The 19,635-nt window shown below is 38.7% G+C and overlaps 2 protein-coding genes, 1 non-coding gene and 1 pseudogene across 5 annotated transcripts; 3 read left to right on the top strand and 1 right to left on the bottom strand.

Moving 5' to 3' along the window:
• The first annotated feature begins 5,082 nt into the window (after positions 1-5,082).
• LOC106351072 lies at positions 5,083-9,708 on the top strand (annotated as a pseudogene).
• On the bottom strand, positions 9,407-9,479 carry TRNAF-GAA. The gene has a single exon. It is a non-coding gene; the product is annotated as a tRNA-Phe (tRNA).
• Positions 9,709-9,989: 281 nt separating the features above from the next.
• On the top strand, positions 9,990-14,852 carry LOC111211574 (rab3 GTPase-activating protein catalytic subunit-like). 2 transcript variants are annotated; one of them, XM_022712763.2, is made up of 14 exons: positions 9,990-10,747; positions 10,998-11,038; positions 11,521-11,724; positions 11,866-11,963; positions 12,111-12,304; positions 12,405-12,586; positions 12,678-13,022; positions 13,102-13,166; positions 13,386-13,434; positions 13,515-13,650; positions 13,776-13,860; positions 13,935-14,004; positions 14,124-14,264; positions 14,453-14,852. In XM_022712763.2, exons 1-14 carry the CDS (start codon positions 10,648-10,650, stop codon positions 14,669-14,671), a joined length of 1,929 nt encoding a protein of 642 aa, XP_022568484.1. In that variant the 5' UTR covers positions 9,990-10,647; the 3' UTR covers positions 14,672-14,852. The 2 variants fall into 2 exon arrangements, with proteins under 2 accessions (XP_022568484.1, XP_022568483.1); XM_022712762.2 differs by having other exon boundaries at positions 9,995-10,750.
• Positions 14,853-15,543: 691 nt separating this feature from the next.
• Positions 15,544-18,950, top strand: LOC106345997 (dihydrolipoyllysine-residue succinyltransferase component of 2-oxoglutarate dehydrogenase complex 1, mitochondrial-like). 2 transcript variants are annotated; one of them, XM_013785235.3, is made up of 15 exons: positions 15,544-15,688; positions 15,925-15,984; positions 16,071-16,145; positions 16,312-16,378; positions 16,481-16,499; positions 16,603-16,670; positions 16,940-17,014; positions 17,112-17,167; positions 17,264-17,308; positions 17,390-17,647; positions 17,722-17,816; positions 17,897-17,987; positions 18,072-18,182; positions 18,259-18,453; positions 18,543-18,950. In XM_013785235.3, exons 2-15 carry the CDS (start codon positions 15,937-15,939, stop codon positions 18,732-18,734), a joined length of 1,395 nt encoding a protein of 464 aa, XP_013640689.1. In that variant the 5' UTR covers positions 15,544-15,688; positions 15,925-15,936; the 3' UTR covers positions 18,735-18,950. The 2 variants fall into 2 exon arrangements, with proteins under 2 accessions (XP_013640689.1, XP_048608292.1); XM_048752335.1 differs by having other exon boundaries at positions 17,897-18,182.
• Positions 18,951-19,635: the final 685 nt, after the last annotated feature.

Below are 19,635 nucleotides of genomic sequence, written 5' to 3'. Positions count from 1 at the left end.
AGCGTGAAACAGAAACAGAAGAAGATAGACGACGAAGAATCAAAGGAAAAGCCATCGCAAGGAACGCAGGTGACAAGGAAGGTAATGGGAATTTTGGGGGGGAAGCGAGCGGGACTCTTAAAACAAATGATCCTTTACCAGACAGTGTGACAGTACTAAAGGAGATCCCTGTGACTCAGGAGAACACAATCCAGAATATACAGTCTACTCAACCTCAAGAGAACGGCGCAGATGTTCAAAAGATCCCATCGCTTAGTTCTCCTGAACAGGCTGAGAAGTGCGATAGTCAGATCCCGATGAGTGAGAGGCTAAAGATAGGACTGATGGGAAAACAATCTTCAGCACAGGATACTGATCTCCTAACTGAGGAGGAGATTAACCAGATGGCGGATCAGTATGCTAGTGTGGATCTAGAGATGGATGAGGACATGTTGAATGAAGATGATCTGCTAGACGAAGAATTGGAGGAGAACACAGTGATACCAGAGACGCAGGAGCTTGGAGTGCAGCCTATTCTACCACAACATGAGGAAGCCAGAGCTGGGAGAGATGTGGGAAAAGAGAAAGAAAAGGAGAAGTTAATGACAAAGACACTGCGTCCTGAATCCAGTAAAGAGCAGGAAATAAGTAAGAAGGCTCAGAAGGACATGATGCCACCGATAAGTATCAACAAACGTCGGGGAGCTCGAAGCCCTGACAAAAAAGGTGTTGCAGCGTCAAAGAAACTAGCTATCAGAGGACGTGCCTCACCAAAAGGCAAACTGGTCAGACATGGACGGCTCAGTTCGTTGAAAGTCTCAGACCCGATGCCAATCCCTCGCTTTGAGGTGTATCCTTCGGCTGCTAAAGGCCGGAAATCTACTGCTGTATCAGGTTCGGTGGGGTCCCAGAAACCACCCAGTACTCAGATATGAGTGCAATCGCCTGGAATTGTCAGGGGGCAGGAGCCTACCTGACAAAGCAACACCTACGGGAGTTGCACCGCTGTTTTCATCCTAATTTTCTTTTCCTTTCAGAAACAAAAAACAATTTCTCTTTTATGCAAGATTTTAAGTTTGAATTTGGTTATGATAATTTGTTCACCGTAGATCCTGTTGGTAGGAGCGGTGGACTGGCTTTATTTTATATGAATGATGCTGAGGTCGATATTGGTTTTTCCAATAATCGTATGATAGATGTGGAGGCAAAGATAGAAGGACAGAAAGTGTATATTACCTTTTTGTATGGAGATCCGGTGATAGAATACCGTGAGAATGTTTGGGAACGCCTAATGAGGATGAGTATGAACAGATCAGGAGCTTGGCTGATCATGGGAGATTTCAACGAGATCACAAACAATGGTGAAAAGAAAGGAGGACGAAAGAGATCGGATGCATCTTTTTTACCCTTTAAAAATATGTTGACATGTTGTGGTATGATTGATTTTCCTTTTGTTGGTAATTCCCTGTCATGGGCAGGTCGGACGAGAGCAGGGAGAGTTCAATGCCGCCTAGACCGTGCGGTTGGAAATGAAGATTGGCACCAACTGTTTTCCCACACGTATGTGGAGTATTTGATGCGCTGGGGTTCTGATCATAGACCTATACTTGCGAGATTTCAGTCGAGAGAGAACAGGCACAAGAAGGGCTTTAAATTCGATAAACGGTGGATAGGAAAAGCTGGTTTTAATCAAGCGGTTCAGGGAGCCTGGGATGCTGCAAACTTTGACAGAGACGCCACCCTGTGTGACAAGATCAAGGAGAGCCGAACAGCCATCTCCCGGTGGAAGAGGAGGAATGTCACAAACAACGCAAAGCTCATCGAAAAGCTCAAGAAGGAACTGGACAGGGTGCAGGCAGACGACACTATATCAAGTGAGGAAGAACTGGAAATTAAATGGAAGTTATGTGCTGCCTATAGAGATGAGGAGCTTTACTGGAAACAAAAAAGCCGCGCACTCTGGTTACGAGCAGGAGACAGGAATACTAAATATTTCCATGCCAAGACGAAACAACGCCGAGCTCGAAACAGAATCACAAGGCTAAAAGATTCGATGGGCCAGTGGGTTGAATCCGAGGAAGGTATCGAAAGGGTGGCGACGGAATATTTCGATCAACTCTTCTCTTCGTCTAATCCGACTAATATCGAAGATTCCCTCCGGTATGTTACCGCGACAGTTAGCAATGATATGAATCAGCAACTCTTAAGAATCCCTCATGATGAGGAGATAAGGGAAGCAACTTTTGCTATAAACCCGGAGAAAGCACCAGGCCCAGATGGGATGACGAGTCTTTTCTATCAACGCTTCTGGAACAAAATCGGACATGACGTATGCAGCATGGTCCGGACGTTTTTCGAGACAGGAGAACTAGATGAACGCCTAAACCAGACAAACATCTGTCTTATTCCGAAGACAGATAGGCCGGCAACCATGGCAGAGTTTAGACCGATCAGCCTGTGCAATGTAGGATACAAGATCATCTCGAAAATCATATCTACGAGATTGAAACGTATCCTTCCGGAACTGATTTCCGAGACCCAATCAGCTTTTGTGGCGAAAAGGCTGATCACAGATAATATCTTGGTTGCGCAGGAGATGTTCCACGCCCTCCGTACGAACCCCAGCTGTAAAGGAAAATATATAGCTGTGAAAACAGATATGAGTAAAGCTTATGATAGAGTGGAATGGAGTTTCATGGAGGCCTTACTTCTAAAACTTGGATTCGAGCAGCAATGGGTCGCGAGAGTCATGAAATGTATAACATCAGTTTCGTATCAAGTACTGATAAATGGTGAAGCAAAAGGGAATATCGTACCCTCGCGAGGACTACGGCAAGGCGACCCGCTCTCACCCTTCCTGTTTATCCTGTGTACTGAAGTTTTGATCTCACACATAAAGAACGCTGAAGCTACAGCTACCTTAACCGGCATTAAGATTGCACGAGAATGCCCCCCGATCTCACATCTCTTATTCGCGGACGATAGTCTGTTCTTCTGTCGAGCAGATGCACCTCAATGCGAGGAACTGATGCGAATAATTGACGTCTACGGTAAAGCCTCAGGACAACAACTGAATAAATCCAAATCTTCAGTTCTGTTCGGTTCTCAGGTCGTAACGTCCTCAAAACTTGATCTGAAAAGATCTCTAGGGATTATGAAAGAAGGGGGCATGGGAATGTATCTAGGAATGCCAGAAAAGATTTGTGGCTCCAAGACTCAAGTGTTTGCTTTTGTCCAAGAAAGAATGAATGGAAGGATCAACAACTGGTCCGGGAAACTGTTATCACGAGGAGGGAAAGAGGTACAAATTAAATCAGTGGCACAAGCGATCCCCTCCTTTGTTATGTCCTGTTATCTTGTTCCTCAGGGAATTTGTAAAAAGCTTTCCGCCGCAGTGGCGAGATTTTGGTGGAGTACAAGAGATAATAACCGTGGGATTCATTGGATCGCCTGGGATAAAATATGTGTTCCCCTGGAGAAAGGAGGTCTGGGATTTAGAGATTTCAGAGATTTTAATCTGGCTTTGCTGGCGAAACAGGTGTGGAGGCTGCTGGTGTTCCCGAATTCTCTCCTGGCACGCGTCCTCAAAGGAAGATATTATCGACATTCGAACCCTTTGCGAACGGGTAAGGCCTCATCTCCATCGTATGGATGGAGAAGCTTGATGGCGGCAAAACAGGTTCTTGAAGATAATATATGTAGAACGATTGGGACAGGGGCGGAAACTAAAGTGTGGGACGATGCTTGGATCCCCGGAGAAGTAGCAAGGCCGGCGAAAAGTGCACATGCGGTTGTTGATCCAGAGCTAAGGGTTCATCATCTGATAAACTTCGAAACAAATGAATGGGATGAGGGCTTCATCTCTGAGGTGATTCACGCTGAGGACATACCGCGTATCATGGCAATTAAGATAAGTAAAACAGGGAGATCAGATGGGTACTGCTGGAAACATACGAAGTCCGGACACTACACGGTCAGATCAGGTTACGATGTTGCAGTCGAACAGAGGAGATACCAAAGCTTCAATCCGTTAGTCGAACCAAGCATAACACCTTTGAAGAAACTAGTGTGGAAACTAAAAACGGCAAGAAAGATCAAACATTTTCTTTGGCAAGCCCTTTCAGGCTGTGTGTCCTCGGCAAGTAAGCTGGTCGAAAGGCATTGTGGGACAGATACTACCTGTCAACGATGTGGAGCTGAGATGGAGAGTATAAATCATATACTGTTTGAATGCCCACCTGCCTTTCAATGCTGGATTCTTTCGCCGATACCAACACCTCCGGGGCTTTTCCCGTGTACTTCCCTATATGCGAATTTTGAATATCTCTTGCAACAGGTGGCTACAGCAGAAGGAGAGAATGGCTTCTCAATGTTTCCCTGGCTGATTTGGTATGTGTGGAAGGCAAGGAATGAGAAGTGCTTCAATGCAAAAGATATATCCCCTCTTGATTCCCTTCAAATGGCGCAACAAGAAGCTGTAACATGGAAGATCGCCCAGCTGGGAGACGAGATTACAGAAGAAGAAGAACCCCCAGCACAAAGAAACCAATCCCTATCGCCGTCATATACTAGAACGGATCGTCGGTACACTTGCCAAGTAGATGGCTCGTGGGCAGCGAGTGACGAACGGATGGGAATGGGTTTTGTTATCTTAGTGGCGGGGGAAGAGATCCTTCAAGGACAGAGTTGTACTCACAGAGTTCAGTCACCTATACATGCCGAAGCGGAGGGTATCATCTGGGCCATGAAAGAAGCTCGAGCTCGAAGTCTTGATGATATCACCTTCGCCTCAGACTGTCAACAACTGGTGAACCTAGTGAACAGAGATGAAGTATGGCCTGCGCTATCAACAGAGTTGGATGAAATTAAATACTTGTTGTCTAAGTTTCAGAGTGTTGGATTAATCTTTTTACCGCGTTCTTGTAATATCCGTGCGGACTCCTTGGCTAAAGGAGGACGTTCACGTGCGTACTGCTTTGCGGCTGTAAACTCCCTGGTCCCCTTCTTGCCTGCTCTAGAAGCTCGCCATGAAGAACCAGTATGATTCTATATATTTAAGCTAGTTTGATGCCAAAAAAAAAAAAAATAAGGAATCACATGAACTGTCTGACAATGGCAACATAAGAAGCTTCCTCTTCTTCATTTTTATATGTTCCTCTTATTCACATTATCAATCTTAATGTCATAATAACTACCATCTCTCCTCTCTCTATATAAATCAAACCACGTCGTGTATCTCTCTTACAACCCCAAGGGAAACATTAGCTCGCCAGAAAATAAAAGATAAAAAGATGTCGGCGAACAACTTGCCGTTCCTCAGCGTTTTCCTTCTTCTCAGTTTACTCCGGTTCGATTCAATTTCCGGTTTAGAAGCAGCCGGGAAATTAGCTTCGATTCCAGGAGTGTATGTGTTCGGAGATTCGTTGGTTGATGCCGGAAATAACAACTACTTACCATTTTCCGTAGCCAAAGGGAATTATCCTCATAACGGCATCGATTTTCCTAAGAAGAAAGCCACCGGAAGATTCTGTAACGGCAAGAACTTCGCAGATGTTATCGGTACGTTTTAAAATGTTATTTTTAGTGTCCTTTGGGTATGTAAATAAATTATTATATAGCCATTAAAATATACTTACTCAAAAGAGACGTTGGAAATTATAAATTGAAATAAAGAGTTTTTTTTTGGTTGAATAGCGGAGAAAATTGGTTTACCGTTACCGCCGCCCTACCTCTCGCTGAGAGGCTTACTAAAATGGAGAAAGAGAGAGTCCGCCGCTGTAACAGGTGTTAACTTTGCCTCCGGCGGGCCGGAATCTTTGATGGCTCCAGCCAATTTCCGGTAAGTTATATATTTTCTTTGATGCATGAAATAGAATATTGATACAAATGTAGTGAACTCGGAATGAACACGTGACCTATAGATCTTCATTTTAAGGCTTTCCATACTGACCTCAGTTTTTTCTTTTTGTTAAATTGTTTTACTCAAATATCTCAGGGACAAGCTATTCCTTTATCACAGCAACTGAAACATTGGCTCTCTATTCATAAAGCACTCACGAGAAAGCTTGGACGATCCAAAGCACAAATTCACCTATCCAAATCTCTATTCGTTATGGTCATAGGCAGCAATGATCTTTTGAATTATATTCGATCTTCCCAACTTCGGAGAAAGAGTAGTTCTCAACAGTATACGCAATCAGTGGTCGATAGATTTAAAGCGCAATTGAAGGTAAACATTAAAAAGAAGCAAAATATCATTTATTTGTGCTCTTGGTATTAGATACAGTTTATTAAAAGAATTATGTTGATAGACAGTTCAGGAGACTGGAGCACGTAGATTTTTAATACTCGGAGTAGCAGAACTCGGTTGCATGCCGAGCAGAAGAGAGAAGAACTCGACGACCCATGAATGCAATAAAGAGGCAAACATGTTGGCCTCTTTGTATAACAAAGCTCTAATAAAGATGTTGCAACAACTGAAAGAAGAGTTGAAAAGCTCAATGGCTTACTCTTACTTTGATATGTTTAACTCTGTACATGACATTGTCTCCAACCCTACCCATTACGGTACGTTAAGAATTAAACTATTCAGATCGCTAGTCTCTAGATTAATTAATAAAAATTAGGGGATCGACATCGTTAGAATCACGCATTCCTCACACATATGATGCACGTACCAAAACCAAAGCGGTGATACATAGAGAACAAAAAACATTAGCAAACAAGATCGAATCAGCGTATATATAGTGTCATCTTCTTCTTTTTAAATGATTTTCAGGTTTTTCTGACGTGACATCAGCGTGTTGTGGAAGTGGGGTATTAAACGCGGAGCTTCCTTGTTTCCCAGTGTCAAACTTATGTTCAGACAGAACCAAATTTCTCTTCTGGGATCGCTATGGTCATCCCACAGAAGCTGCTGCGCGAACCATCGTCAGTTTTGTGTTATCTGAGGATACACAATACTCAGCTCCATTAACTCTCACTCAATTGGTCTCTTCATGATCAATACGCGCGGCTTCGTTTATTTCTCAATGCTCCAAACCAATATGTAGTCCACTTTAACAAATGTAGCGTTACATCACGGTTTATTTCAGCCTCTACAAGTGGTTATAACTTATAACCAGAGGCGAATGCAATGCAGAACTCTTTTTCAATGGATGCAAAAATAGAGTATAATATGTGTATACTTACGCATCATAATAGGTGTATACCTAAAATTTGTTAAAAATATATATATTATATTTTGAAAATATTATGGGTGCATGTGCATCGACTCTCCCCTTACTAGCTTTGCCACTGGTTATAACCAAATTGATACATCAGAACTTACATTAGCCATATATCACCGCTGATTCAATTTTAGAATGTGCGTTTTTTTTTTGAAACACATCATATTTCATTCATAAAACTTAGCCGATTACAAAGATAAAAGCAACATCCAAAAATCGATAGGCAATCCTACTGGATACATTTAATACAAGGCAATAGAAGGATAGAGATACAAGCTTTGACAAGCCTGATAACAAGTCGAAAGAAAAATCAAAGGTGCCACATACGAGTAAGTTCCTAGAGAGATTACATCGTCCTTCAAGTTTTTCAACGGGATAGTCACCATAAATCGTAACGTTGAGTGCTCCGTAACCTAGATTCTCATAGGAATGAGTATCATTGTGCTTTCTGGTCCCAAACAAACCATCACATAAGGCATCAAACGGTAAGGAAATCGACAATGATCATTGACTACATAGCCAAGGAAAGAGTCCTTCTCACGAAGGGGGATTAACCTATGAATGTTCGTTTGTTTCATCTACAACATTAATCTACTAAAATAAGTTTGGTTATGATCTCTAAATGTAGAGTTTTTTGGAATAGTACCTATGTAGTAGAATGTAGTTTTTGAGGGTTTCTCGATGAGAAAGTAACAGAAGATGGCAAATCAAAAGAAATTAAACTTAATGAGCCGAAACAGGAAACTTAATACACACTATCTCGCGGATAAGCAGAAGAAATACAAAGCCTATTGTTTCACTACACTTGAAATCGAAGAGAAGATATATGAATCACAATAGGAATATGTTTGAAATTATTATATAACCAGTTCAATACTAGGAAATAGAACAAAAGATTATCAAAGCAATCAGAGAGAGTTGTGTTGGGTGCAGAAAGGAGCACACAACAAAGTGTATTGTTTCACCACATGATTTAAGTAGACAGAATGTTCATCTTAAGCTTTATATAACTAACCCATGATATTATATTCATTTAAGTAAAAACAAAAGAGTTGTTTCACCACAAATAAGTACTTCATCTAGACAAACGTTAACAAGAGGCAAACTCGCCACATTTTCCTGACTTTTTTTACTATATTGTCTATATTGTTCTCTAGTTTTTTATTTCCCGATCTAGCGGTAATGACGGAAGTATTGCTCCCGATTAAGGAATTTAAAACTATATATATCCACCAAAGGCCATCCATTATCCTTTACAAAACCACGGAAGATTCTTCAAAGCTAAGAACGTTGCCGAAACTATCTTATTGTTCTTAACTTCTTAATTTGGTAGTTATTTGAATCGAAATTGGTAATGTGTGGGATGTCAGACCACGATGGGTCATAAAATAATGATGCTGAGATAATTAAAATATGTATATTTATTGATTATAGAAAACAATGGTCCAAAAATGTCAAAAAAAAAGTAAAAAAAAAAAGAGAGAAGAAAACAATGGTCCAACGACGTTAGTATACGACCGCATGATCACATTTTATTAATATACGGTGCAATCGAACATTTAATGAGATTTGAGATGATATTAAATGTCATTAGACAAGTAAATGTAATCTGGTAAATAAATTTCATTAATTGACATATTTATGTTACTTTGACGTATGAATTTCTTAATTTGGTGATAGTAATAAGTGTTTTGGGAAATGTATTGACTATTTGTAAAATTGAAAAAAATTTAAAATGCGGTGAGCGTGGATCGAACACGCGATCTTCAGATCACGATGGTCCAAAAATTGGTAGTTATTTGAATCGAAATTGGTAATGTGTGGGATGTCAGACCACGATGGGTCATAAAATAATGATGCTGAGATAATTAAAATATGTATATTTATTGATTATAGAAAACAATGGTCCAAAAATGTCAAAAAAAAAGTAAAAAAAAAAAGAGAGAAGAAAACAATGGTCCAACGACGTTAGTATACGACCGCATGATCACATTTTATTAATATACGGTGCAATCGAACATTTAATGAGATTTGAGATGATATTAAATGTCATTAGACAAGTAAATGTAATCTGGTAAATAAATTTCATTAATTGACATATTTATGTTACTTTGACGTATGAATTTCTTAATTTGGTGATAGTAATAAGTGTTTTGGGAAATGTATTGACTATTTGTAAAATTGAAAAAAATTCAAAATGCGGTGAGCGTGGATCAAACACGCGACCTTCAGATCTTCAGTCTGACGCTCTCCCAACTGAGCTATCCCCGCAGTTGTTATCGTTTGTTTATGTTTACTCTATATAGACAATATTGTAGGTATAATCGATTAACCTAAATATGGGTCTTTTAATTCACGAGGGAGAGGCAAAATAGTAAAATACGACAACTTCCTCCAAAGAAGTGGCAGAGCTTGCCGGTATGGTTAGACATGTGAGTCGTGACTGTTCAAGTTCATGAAACAACTTGGAAAATAAACTCATCAGTTTTTTTTTTTGTGTTATTTGTTTGTATTTGCAACAATTTAAAGTGTATCTGTATTGCAGATCTGGTCTTCCATCTTCTCTTAGATGATGCTACTGACCAGGTATCAATGCATAAGATTGAAGATAACTTTGGATCGAATATCATGGAGATAAAGTCAGAAGCACGAAGGAATCTAGGATATATCAATCTTTGATGTTCTTTTTGTTCCTTTTTTTCTTTTTTGTTGACTTGTGTATACAAAGCATCCCTACGTAGTTGATTACCACGTTGGGTACTCATCATCACAAATGCAATACATGAACTTTCTTATAATAAACAAATGGTAGAATCGAATTGGACGTACAGAAGAAAAAAGGTCAACAAACACCATAAAAGGGTGCTACGAAAAATTTCAAGTTTTTAACTATTGACTTTACCCCCACCCATATAACTCGAGAGGCTTTACCCGAACCGTTGAATTTCTACAAAATAAGTTTGGCCCATTTCAACATTAGAATATGATACAAAAATGTTTGGTCCATTTCAACATTAGAAAAATGATTATTTTGACGACAAAAATCAAAATATAATAGGACAGAAATAGTCTGTTTTTTTTTTCACAAGTAGAAACCACCTGCTTTGTTAAGAATAATTTCTATGAAATAATATAAGGAAATCATAAGAATTTTAAATGAATATTAAGTTTTGACGAAAATGGGCTTACCACATCCTAGGCGACGATCTAGATTGGTCAATCTCTCCAAATTAAATTCCATACCATAAACTGTAATCTACCTATAAAATAAAAGAAACATATAAATATTGACAAGTGTCTTCTTATGCTCTCTCCAATGACTTCCCTTGAAATCTCATTTTCTTCCCTCCCTACTCGTTGATCGATTCTCACATTCTTCTTCTCCTCTCATTTTCCTCAAGCTTTCAATGCAGTGTCGTTGAGAAAACGTAACTTCATAATGGATGCGATGCCGGCGTCCTTCGTATCCAAAGCTAGAACCGCCTTCAATTCCGCCGCGGCTAAAGCGGAGCGCGTCTTAACTGATCTCAAGTCCCATCGTGGTAATCTCTCTCCTTCTTCCCTTTAGGCCTTAGCTTCATTTTCATTTACTAAAATTTGACTGACGCATAGACACTTATCTCTCGACCTTTGATTGTTATCCCTTCTCCCCTGTTTTCTCGTTTTTGGTTGAGTCAAATCCTATTTTTAGGTTCTGTCTCGTGTCAAAATTCAATTCTATTTCTACTCTTGTTTTTTCTTTGGTGATGTTCATTCTTAACTCGAGTGTTTTTTTTCTATAACTGGAAGACGAGGAGGAGCAACCAACGAGGAATCAGAATTACTCTAAGGTAAGACACTTATGCATCATCTTGGTGCTATAGAAGATATATTTTATTAACTGGAAAAAATGAATAAAACGATGTGAAAATTATACATTCAAATTTTGGATTGGAAAGTAGTAAGTTAGTCACGTTCTTGTTTACTCCGGCAAGAAAATTGCAGAACATAGTTATGTATTTTTTTTTTGGGAGATGATGATGTGAAGCTTATATATTTCAAAGGATTTGACATGTATTCATAATTTGCGATTTAAAAGTAGTAAAGCTATTTACTTTTTTTTTTATAACTCCGGTAAGAATCTTTCAGAACATAGTTGGTGTTTATTTTGGGTTGATGTGAAGAAAATCAGTTTACTAACCATTTTTCGAAACTGTATAGCCAAAATATCTTCACTATTTCTCGGCGCTTTTACATTTCATGATGACTATGTGAGTATTGTCCATAGATAACTTTTTTTTTTAGTTTTGCTAATTGGAAGTGTTGTGCATAGGGGGTTAATGAAGTGAAGCATCAGGGGTGGAGAACTGCACATATTAGGAAAAAGCAAGAGTGGCAAAACAAACTGAATAACTTAAGAATTGGGAGGAGGAAAGAAGTCGAAGATCAAGACAAAGTTGAGGATCCAATCATGGCTATACCTTTTTATGACGCAAATTTATACATTCTCAAAGCAAAGCAAGAACAAGAAGCCAAGGTATTCTTATGGTCTACCTTTTCAGATCACTTTCACTACTAAGCGCATTGCCAAAACATGCCACTTGTCTTTCTATAGTCATAATTTTGTTTGCTTCTCCGCTTTAGATGATTCAATCTTTGCTCTTATGGTAATTTCTAGGAATCTGATGTTGGCTACCTGGTAGAGACTCTAAATGCTGTTGATGTGAACAGTATTCCTCGAGCATCCATTGTGAAGCAGCTGGCTGTAGCCATCAAGTGAGTCTTATAATAATTTAGATTTAACACCGTTTACATCTTTCCTTTTATTTTCATATAGTTTCTAACTAAGAAGTTATGAAAAGATTCAGTTATACTTTGTTCTTCTCTTTCATTATGTCCTTATCACTTCTTTTTTTCTTTCAGAGCTGGAAAAGGGGCTAAGACTATGAAAAAATTCGTTGCACCGCCTGGAAATTCATCACCAGTGAAGGAGAAGGGGGGCTTGAGCCTCTCTGCCGTGAAATCACTGGTTCTTGGTGAACAAGAGGATAAACTTGGTTTTGATTCAGGAGACGAGAAAAAACTTGTGTCTCTAATAAACTCCTTGTTTAATGTTGGTAAGTTTGTTTGAAAAAAAAAAATTCTACACCAAACTATATTCCAGTTACTGCTATTTATTTTTTCACTTTTTTTTTAATGTTGGCAAATTATTTACAGATGGTAACTTCCTCATCAGAATGATTGTCTCTGATTTGGGGTCTCCTAGCAACAGAGTATCTTTCACAAAAGATCTTCATGCTGCTCCCCCTGAAAGCTTTGTTGTTAAGCTAGCTGAAGTCATTGGAAGTTTCACAACACCAAGGAGAATGGCTTTGTTTTGGTTCAAAGTTGTTAATGAAGTAAGTTAATTATTGTGTTGGCTTTTAAAATATCATTCTTCACACTTGTAGTAGTTGATAACCTCTCTCAAAATAATCTACATGTGTGCAGTTGAGGAGGTTTTGGGATGAAGAGAAACACATTCCATGCATACCAGTGGACGAGAATCCAGATTTAAAAAGTTGTCTGCTTCACCAGTGGCTACAGGTTATAAACTGCTGTCTTGACAGGAGAACCCGTTGCATTGCTGCTTCTGAAGCATTAGATGCTGCAATAAGCCAAGCTAGTTCAGGCAATGAAGATTCAGACAATTCAGAAGGGATGGGTTCTCCTGTTTCTCTTTTGTATGCTAAAAATACCACAGGAGAACTCGTACTCCGGTTAGGGGCCCACCACCAAGTTGAAAACTTGATAATGTTGGAGACTGGTGAAGCTGTGTATGCCCCAGTAACGCAGGTTAGTTAGCTGCAGTCATAGTTGAGAACCAACCGTTGTTACCTTCTCCATCTCTTAAGTCCTAGTGTTTTATATGTAGGATGGTCCACTGTTGACAGAAGATCTTATTAAAGAAACAGAAGAACTAGTATTGAGGACAGGGAGGTGAGTGTCATTGAATAATCCATGCATGTAGCTTTATTTCAAATCCATATGCCATAGAAATATATTTTCTATTGGTTTTTATTTCTATATCCTGAGTTGTTAAATGGAAAACAATAGACATTTTATCTGGTTTACTTTTTCATTCATTAACATTCAGACATTTTTTTATATATTCAATGTTCTTGATAAATTGGATTGTTGTTTTTCTTATGGTTTCAGCATGGGAGCTGGATGTTCTCAACTCTTGTCTGACATGCAGGCATTCAAGGTGTGAATGATCAATCTTATAGATGTGATGGTTGGTGTGATATGAGTTTGATTTTGTATATGTACATACATCTATGATAGGCAGCAAATCCTGGATGTACTTTGGAGGATTTTGTGAGATGGCACTCTCCTCCAGACTGGACTGAGAATGATACCTCTTCTGGAGATGACTCTTCTCCTCCACGAGGTCAATTAAGTATCCGTATGCAAAAAGCAGGTTCCACCTTTTCTCTTGTTCTGCTTTCTCTCAGTTTTTTTTTTCTGTGGTTAACACATAATTGTAATCTTTAAAGTCCTGGTCTCAATGTTCTTTTGCAACATTATTTTGTTATATATTATCAGGTAATTTATGGCGAGAGCTGTGGGAAACGGCTAAACCACTGCCTGCGATTAAGCAAACACCACTCTTTGATGAAGATTTAGCTGTGTAAGTGTCAATAATATGTCACCTTAGACACAGTGGATTCTGTATTTGATCACTCATGAATTAACTTATAACAGGGAAGGAATCTTGAATTCCTTGGAAGACATTCCAGCTGCTAAACTTTTCGAGCAGCTGTTTGTTTCTCTTGTAAGTTTTGCTCCACCAAATCACATGTTATCCTTTCCTTGTAATGTCCCAGTGCAGCCCTTGTCTAGAATAAGAGTCTTGGATTAGTATATGGCATAATTTTATAAAAATGTTTACAGGTTGCACTAGGATTTGTGATGGTGGAGCCAGTAATATCCACAAACGATGACTTGTCAAAGCTTTTCTTCGAATGCAAGGATTATGTAGTCGCCATTTGCGAAGGAGGCGCATTAACTGATAAGCTTGATGATCTCTGCCAGGTACGTACTATAACTCTGTATGCACATATTCAAAAACTTGATTCAGAAATCAACTAAATAAAAGTAAGAATGTTTTTAACAGATGACTAAGTAAAAGACCATGTGGATATATGAACAACCATGATCACTAATCATATATATTCTAATTCCATTAAAGCTTGGGTTGTTTTTTCATCTGATATTGATAGGTGTATGAAACAGTGGAAGCAATGTTACTACGTCCAGAAAAAGTCTTGAGATCAATGAAGCAAACAGAGAAGTCGCTATCAGGCGTGAACGGAACAAAACAGCGGTTCAAGAGGCTCAGTTTCATCTTCCGTGGTAAAGAAGGAAACCAGAAAAGAGTTCCATCTGAAACTGAACAGAAATGTATGGAGCCCGCTCCAGCTGTTTTCTGGTCTTTTTGATGAATAAGTTCTCATATGACCTGAAAATGGGACTCTTTGTCTGAATACTTGTTATTTATTTTATCTGGTTTTGAGTCATTTTCTCAATTGGTTGGTAATTGCATATTTATAATCATTCAAAGCATTTCTCAGATGGGAACTTAAATCTGATGAAAATGAATAAGATTGTTTAGTCTTTCTTCTCTGAAACATCTTTGTGTTTGAAAGAAAGTTTCTATTGGGATAAAAATCAGTCTTGGGAAGCTTCTGAACGTGTGACTAGTCTTGGGAAGCAGGTCAAACCTGCTCTATTTGACCTGACATGTTCTACAGCGGACTGAAACTTTTTCCGATCCACAAAATTTGACATGCTTGATAACTGATATGCAGATGAAAAATACATCCACATCCATTCTATTAACGAGACATGCATGTTATAAAAATTATAGTTAAATTTGATTTTTAATAATATAAATTGTATATAGTAAATTATACATCCATATTTTATGAATAAAATTAGAAATTTAATTAATATATGCTAAATAATATTTATATAAAAAAAAAACCTTTTTATAGAAAGGTTCTTAAATTTTGAGTATCTACCAATCCTCAGTATAAAAATATGCTGGTCTGCATCCACCTTGCATTTTGAATATGCAAAATCCACACCGCTTCATATCAAAATTTTTAAAAATATTTCAATCTGCACCGCTCTACATCTAACTAAGGGTGCCCGGATTTTGAGTCAAATTTCTTATTCTATGGAGTTTTCTAATTCTACGTTTCAGGCTTTCAGTTGTCTGAACGGCGACGTTTGAAAGCTTTCACATTTACTGCTCCAAATATTGACTTTACGTGAATATATTAGTATTTCATTTGGTCAGAAAAAGGAAGCTTCGACACGTGTAAGAATCCTGTGAAGTTGCCATATTCTCGCGACCTGCTCAAAAGCTCAGAAAAGTCATACGCTTTTCCACCACCCATCTCTCCTTGGATTCTGCAAACCCTAACTTCCGAATTTCTTCTCTGTCTCGTTTGGTAAGAATTCAATATCTCTCCCTCTCCCTCTCCCTCTCGATTCTTGGATTTTGCGTGAAGCGAATCTGATTCTGTTTGAAAATGTTCGTGAAATGACTGTGGCATGATTTTGGTTTGAGAAAGTATTGTTTTAGGATGAAGAAATTGCCCATTTCATTTTTCTTGATTTGTCTGTTTGTGCGAGCGATTATTACAATAGTTTAAATCTCACCGCACAACTAATTTGATCGATACAGAGATTTGGTACGATGATGTTGCGTGCTGTCATAAGGAGAGCCTCTTCTTCTGCTTCTTCGGTTAGTCTTCCTTTTCTTTTTCATTTAGATCCGCCATTTTTTATCTGATTAGATCATTTCTGAAATATGATACTTGTCTCTTTCAGGGACTGGGAAAATCACTGCAATCATCTCGCGTTGCAGCGTCTGCTCAAAGCTTTCACTCTGTTTCTTCAACACAGGTACGTTTCTTCTTTTATTCACTCTATTATTTGTATCCAGATTGTCTTGTTATTATTACACATATCATTTGATTTTATCTCTCTATACATAGGATCTCTTTCAAACTAGTTATAGATTTTATCACTCTGTTTCTTCCATTTTAACTCTTTATTTTGAATTGTACAGACTCTGGCTCTGCCTCTGCCTCGTGGAACCCATTCTCGTAGCTTCCATCATCATCGTTCTTGTCCAGGTTTTTTTTTTTTACGGAACCTTGTTATTGTGATTCTTTTTTTTGTTTAGGCTCTCTTTTATTTGACACTTCTTTGTAAATATTTGCGTTTTTGTTCTGCAGGGTGTCCAGACTGCTCCAGGTTAGGAAGAACCTCAGTTTTTTTGTTTTGTTCATGCATATAATCAAAATCTCCCACATTTCTTTTACTTTTAGCCTTACCAATTTTATATTCATTTGTGTAGGACTGTTTCCAGCAGCTTCCGAGGCACAACCCTGCAAAGATGGGTCAGGCCCTTTTCATCTGATACTGGTATGGTTGGTTTCTCTAGCTGAGATATTTTTATTGTTTCGCTTGCTTTGGATCCCACACACAGTAGCTCAGCTAAGTGACCCGTTAGAACTACATTCATTATCAGTGTTTGGATAGATGATACATCTCAGCTCAGCTAACCGACAATATTCATTTAATTTTGGTTCCGATTTTTTTTTAAATGTGTGGCTCCGTTTGGGTCTATACTATCACTTTAAACTTGTATTTCTAGCCTTTTTGACGCACTTTCTTGTATATTGTGATTGAAGGGGATGTTGTTGAAGCCGTTGTGCCTCACATGGGTGAATCAATCACCGATGGAACCCTCGCCAGCTTTCTCAAGAGTATGCTTCTCTTTGCAGTATCATCTTGTCGTTTCTTTCCGGTGCATGTAGCGTATGTATCTAATGTTGGTGCGTGCTTCTTGTATTGTTCTTGCAGAACCTGGTGACAGAGTAGAGGCTGATGAGGCTATTGCACAAATTGAAACTGACAAAGTATCAAACAATCACTTGCCTTATTATCTTTTTTTTTTTCAGGTTTCTGGCGCAACTTTTCTAATACTTTTTGTTAAATTAATCTCTGTGCTTCAGGTGACGATAGATATTGCTAGCCCAGCAAGTGGTGTGATCCAAGAGGTAGAATGCTTCAGTCATTTATTATTCATATACTTCTTCTCCTGTGTTGCTATGCCTAATTACTTTTATCCTTTTATGCAGTTTCTTGTCAAGGAAGGAGATACTGTAGAACCAGGAAACAAGGTAGCTATCATCTCAACCTCTGCAGACGCTGTCTCTCACGTTGCACCCTCAGAAAAGACAGCAGAGAAACCTGCTGCCAAGCCTTCCCCTCCTGCTGAGGAGCCCAAAGTTGAAAGTAGCAAAGTTGCGGAGAAGCCCAAGGCACCATCACCTCCACCGCCGACTAAACAGTCAGCTAAAGAACCGCAGCTTCCTCCTAAGGATAGGGAAAGACGGGTATGCAAACTGTGTCATCTAATCTTTACTTGTATGTAACATATATGAGACCAAAGCTAATTACAACATTGCAGGTTCCTATGACAAGACTTCGCAAGCGTGTGGCCACTAGGTTGAAAGACTCCCAAAACACTTTTGCCTTGCTTACAACTTTCAATGAAGTTGATATGTGAGTTAACCAATGTTCATATCTCTCTTATCATTATGCAAACTTTTAGTTCACAAACTTAAGTTTCCTTTCTCGTTTAGGACTAATCTGATGAAGCTCCGGTCTCAATACAAGGATGCATTCTTTGAAAAGCATGGAGTGAAGTTGGGGCTTATGTCTGGTTTCATCAAAGTACGCTTGAAAAAGTTCCCTGGATTAATTAGCTTATCAGAACTCCGCAGACAAAGTAATCTTCTTAAACTGTTTTTGTTTCAGGCTGCTGTTAGTGCCCTCCAGCACCAACCAGTAGTAAATGCGGTTATCGATGGAGATGACATCATTTACAGAGACTACGTTGATATCAGTATTGCCGTTGGTACCTCTAAGGTTTGTTTCCGCCTTTAGTCTCTTCCTAGAGAGATCCAAACATTGAAGTGATTGATTCTTTTCCATATTTTTCTAGGGTCTTGTGGTTCCAGTCATCAGAGGTGCTGACAAAATGAACTTTGCTGACATTGAGAAAACGATAAACTCTCTAGCCAAGAAGGCTAATGAAGGAACCATATCAATCGACGAGATGGCTGGAGGATCATTCACTGTATCTAACGGTGGTGTCTATGGAAGTCTCATTAGCACTCCTATCATCAACCCTCCTCAGGTTCGGTTTGATCCTCTCACCGTACTTGAAACTGAACAAAGGAACGGTTCTTTTGTTCCCTTTACTAACTTAAAAATGTCATTTTGTAGTCTGCTATACTTGGAATGCATTCAATCGTGCAACGTCCAATGGTTGTGGGAGGAAGCGTGGTACCGAGGCCGATGATGTATGTTGCGCTCACGTATGATCATAGGCTGATTGATGGAAGAGAGGCTGTGTATTTCTTGCGCCGTATTAAGGATGTTGTGGAAGATCCTCAGAGGCTTCTTCTCGACATATGATGACAGAAAGATTCTGAGAAGACAGAAGAGATCACAAGTCTCTTGGTCTTTATTTCCTTTACAGATTTGCTATCTGAGAAAAAAAAAACTGAACTACTTTTTCGAGTTCCTACCGGGCTGGGAAAGCCTCGGTGTATTGAGTTTATTTATTTTATATACAGTTTGAACAAAATGTTACAATTTTGACTAAAATAATGTCATTGATTTTTATTGGGATTTTCACTTCCATAGAGATTTTTTTTGTCAGCTACCCGTATCACTAGATCAAGTTATAATCAAACTGAAATATATTTTTTCAAAAAGCATATCTGTGTCTCATCTATATGGAAGAAAAGAACGCTATACATGATTATGTATGTTGCCCATAATAATCTTTTCATCTCAGCTTGTAATATCGAGAGGCTTTGGTTACATGCATTTGATCTTTAAGACTTCACTCTATATCATTAACATTGTCATCATCGATCCATAGAGATCCTTTATTAAGTGGTGCAAAATTCACGATATGTTTTTTGGACGTAAGACTAAGTATATCGATTGGGGATGAAGCGGCTTTGATCATCGATTAATTTTGAATTTAACATTCGTCTGTCGCTTACGCTTTCTTTAGAGTATCGGAACTTCTAAGTCTCATATATATGAATGATCACCTGAAGGCAACCGAGCTTAGAAGTAATCATCAGCATTCTTTTTTTTTTTTTTTGAGGCATTAATCCTCAGCATTCTTGAAACCGATCTAGACGCTCAAGTTTGTTTGTGTCTATGATAAGATTCAAAGAGACAAAATAGATCAAATCATCTAGTTATCAGTGCTACCACTTGAATTTAGGACGTTTACATAACTCATTTGGCTACTCGGAATGGCCCTCTTTTCTTAACCACCAGACTTGCATCATAAGCC

The sequence above is a fragment of the Brassica napus genome, chromosome C3 (genome assembly GCF_020379485.1).
Source record: "Brassica napus cultivar Da-Ae chromosome C3, Da-Ae, whole genome shotgun sequence".
Taxonomy (NCBI): domain Eukaryota; kingdom Viridiplantae; phylum Streptophyta; class Magnoliopsida; order Brassicales; family Brassicaceae; genus Brassica; species Brassica napus.
The sequence above is the reverse complement of the archived record's forward strand: the minus strand, read 5'-3'. Positions and strand labels throughout refer to the sequence as shown.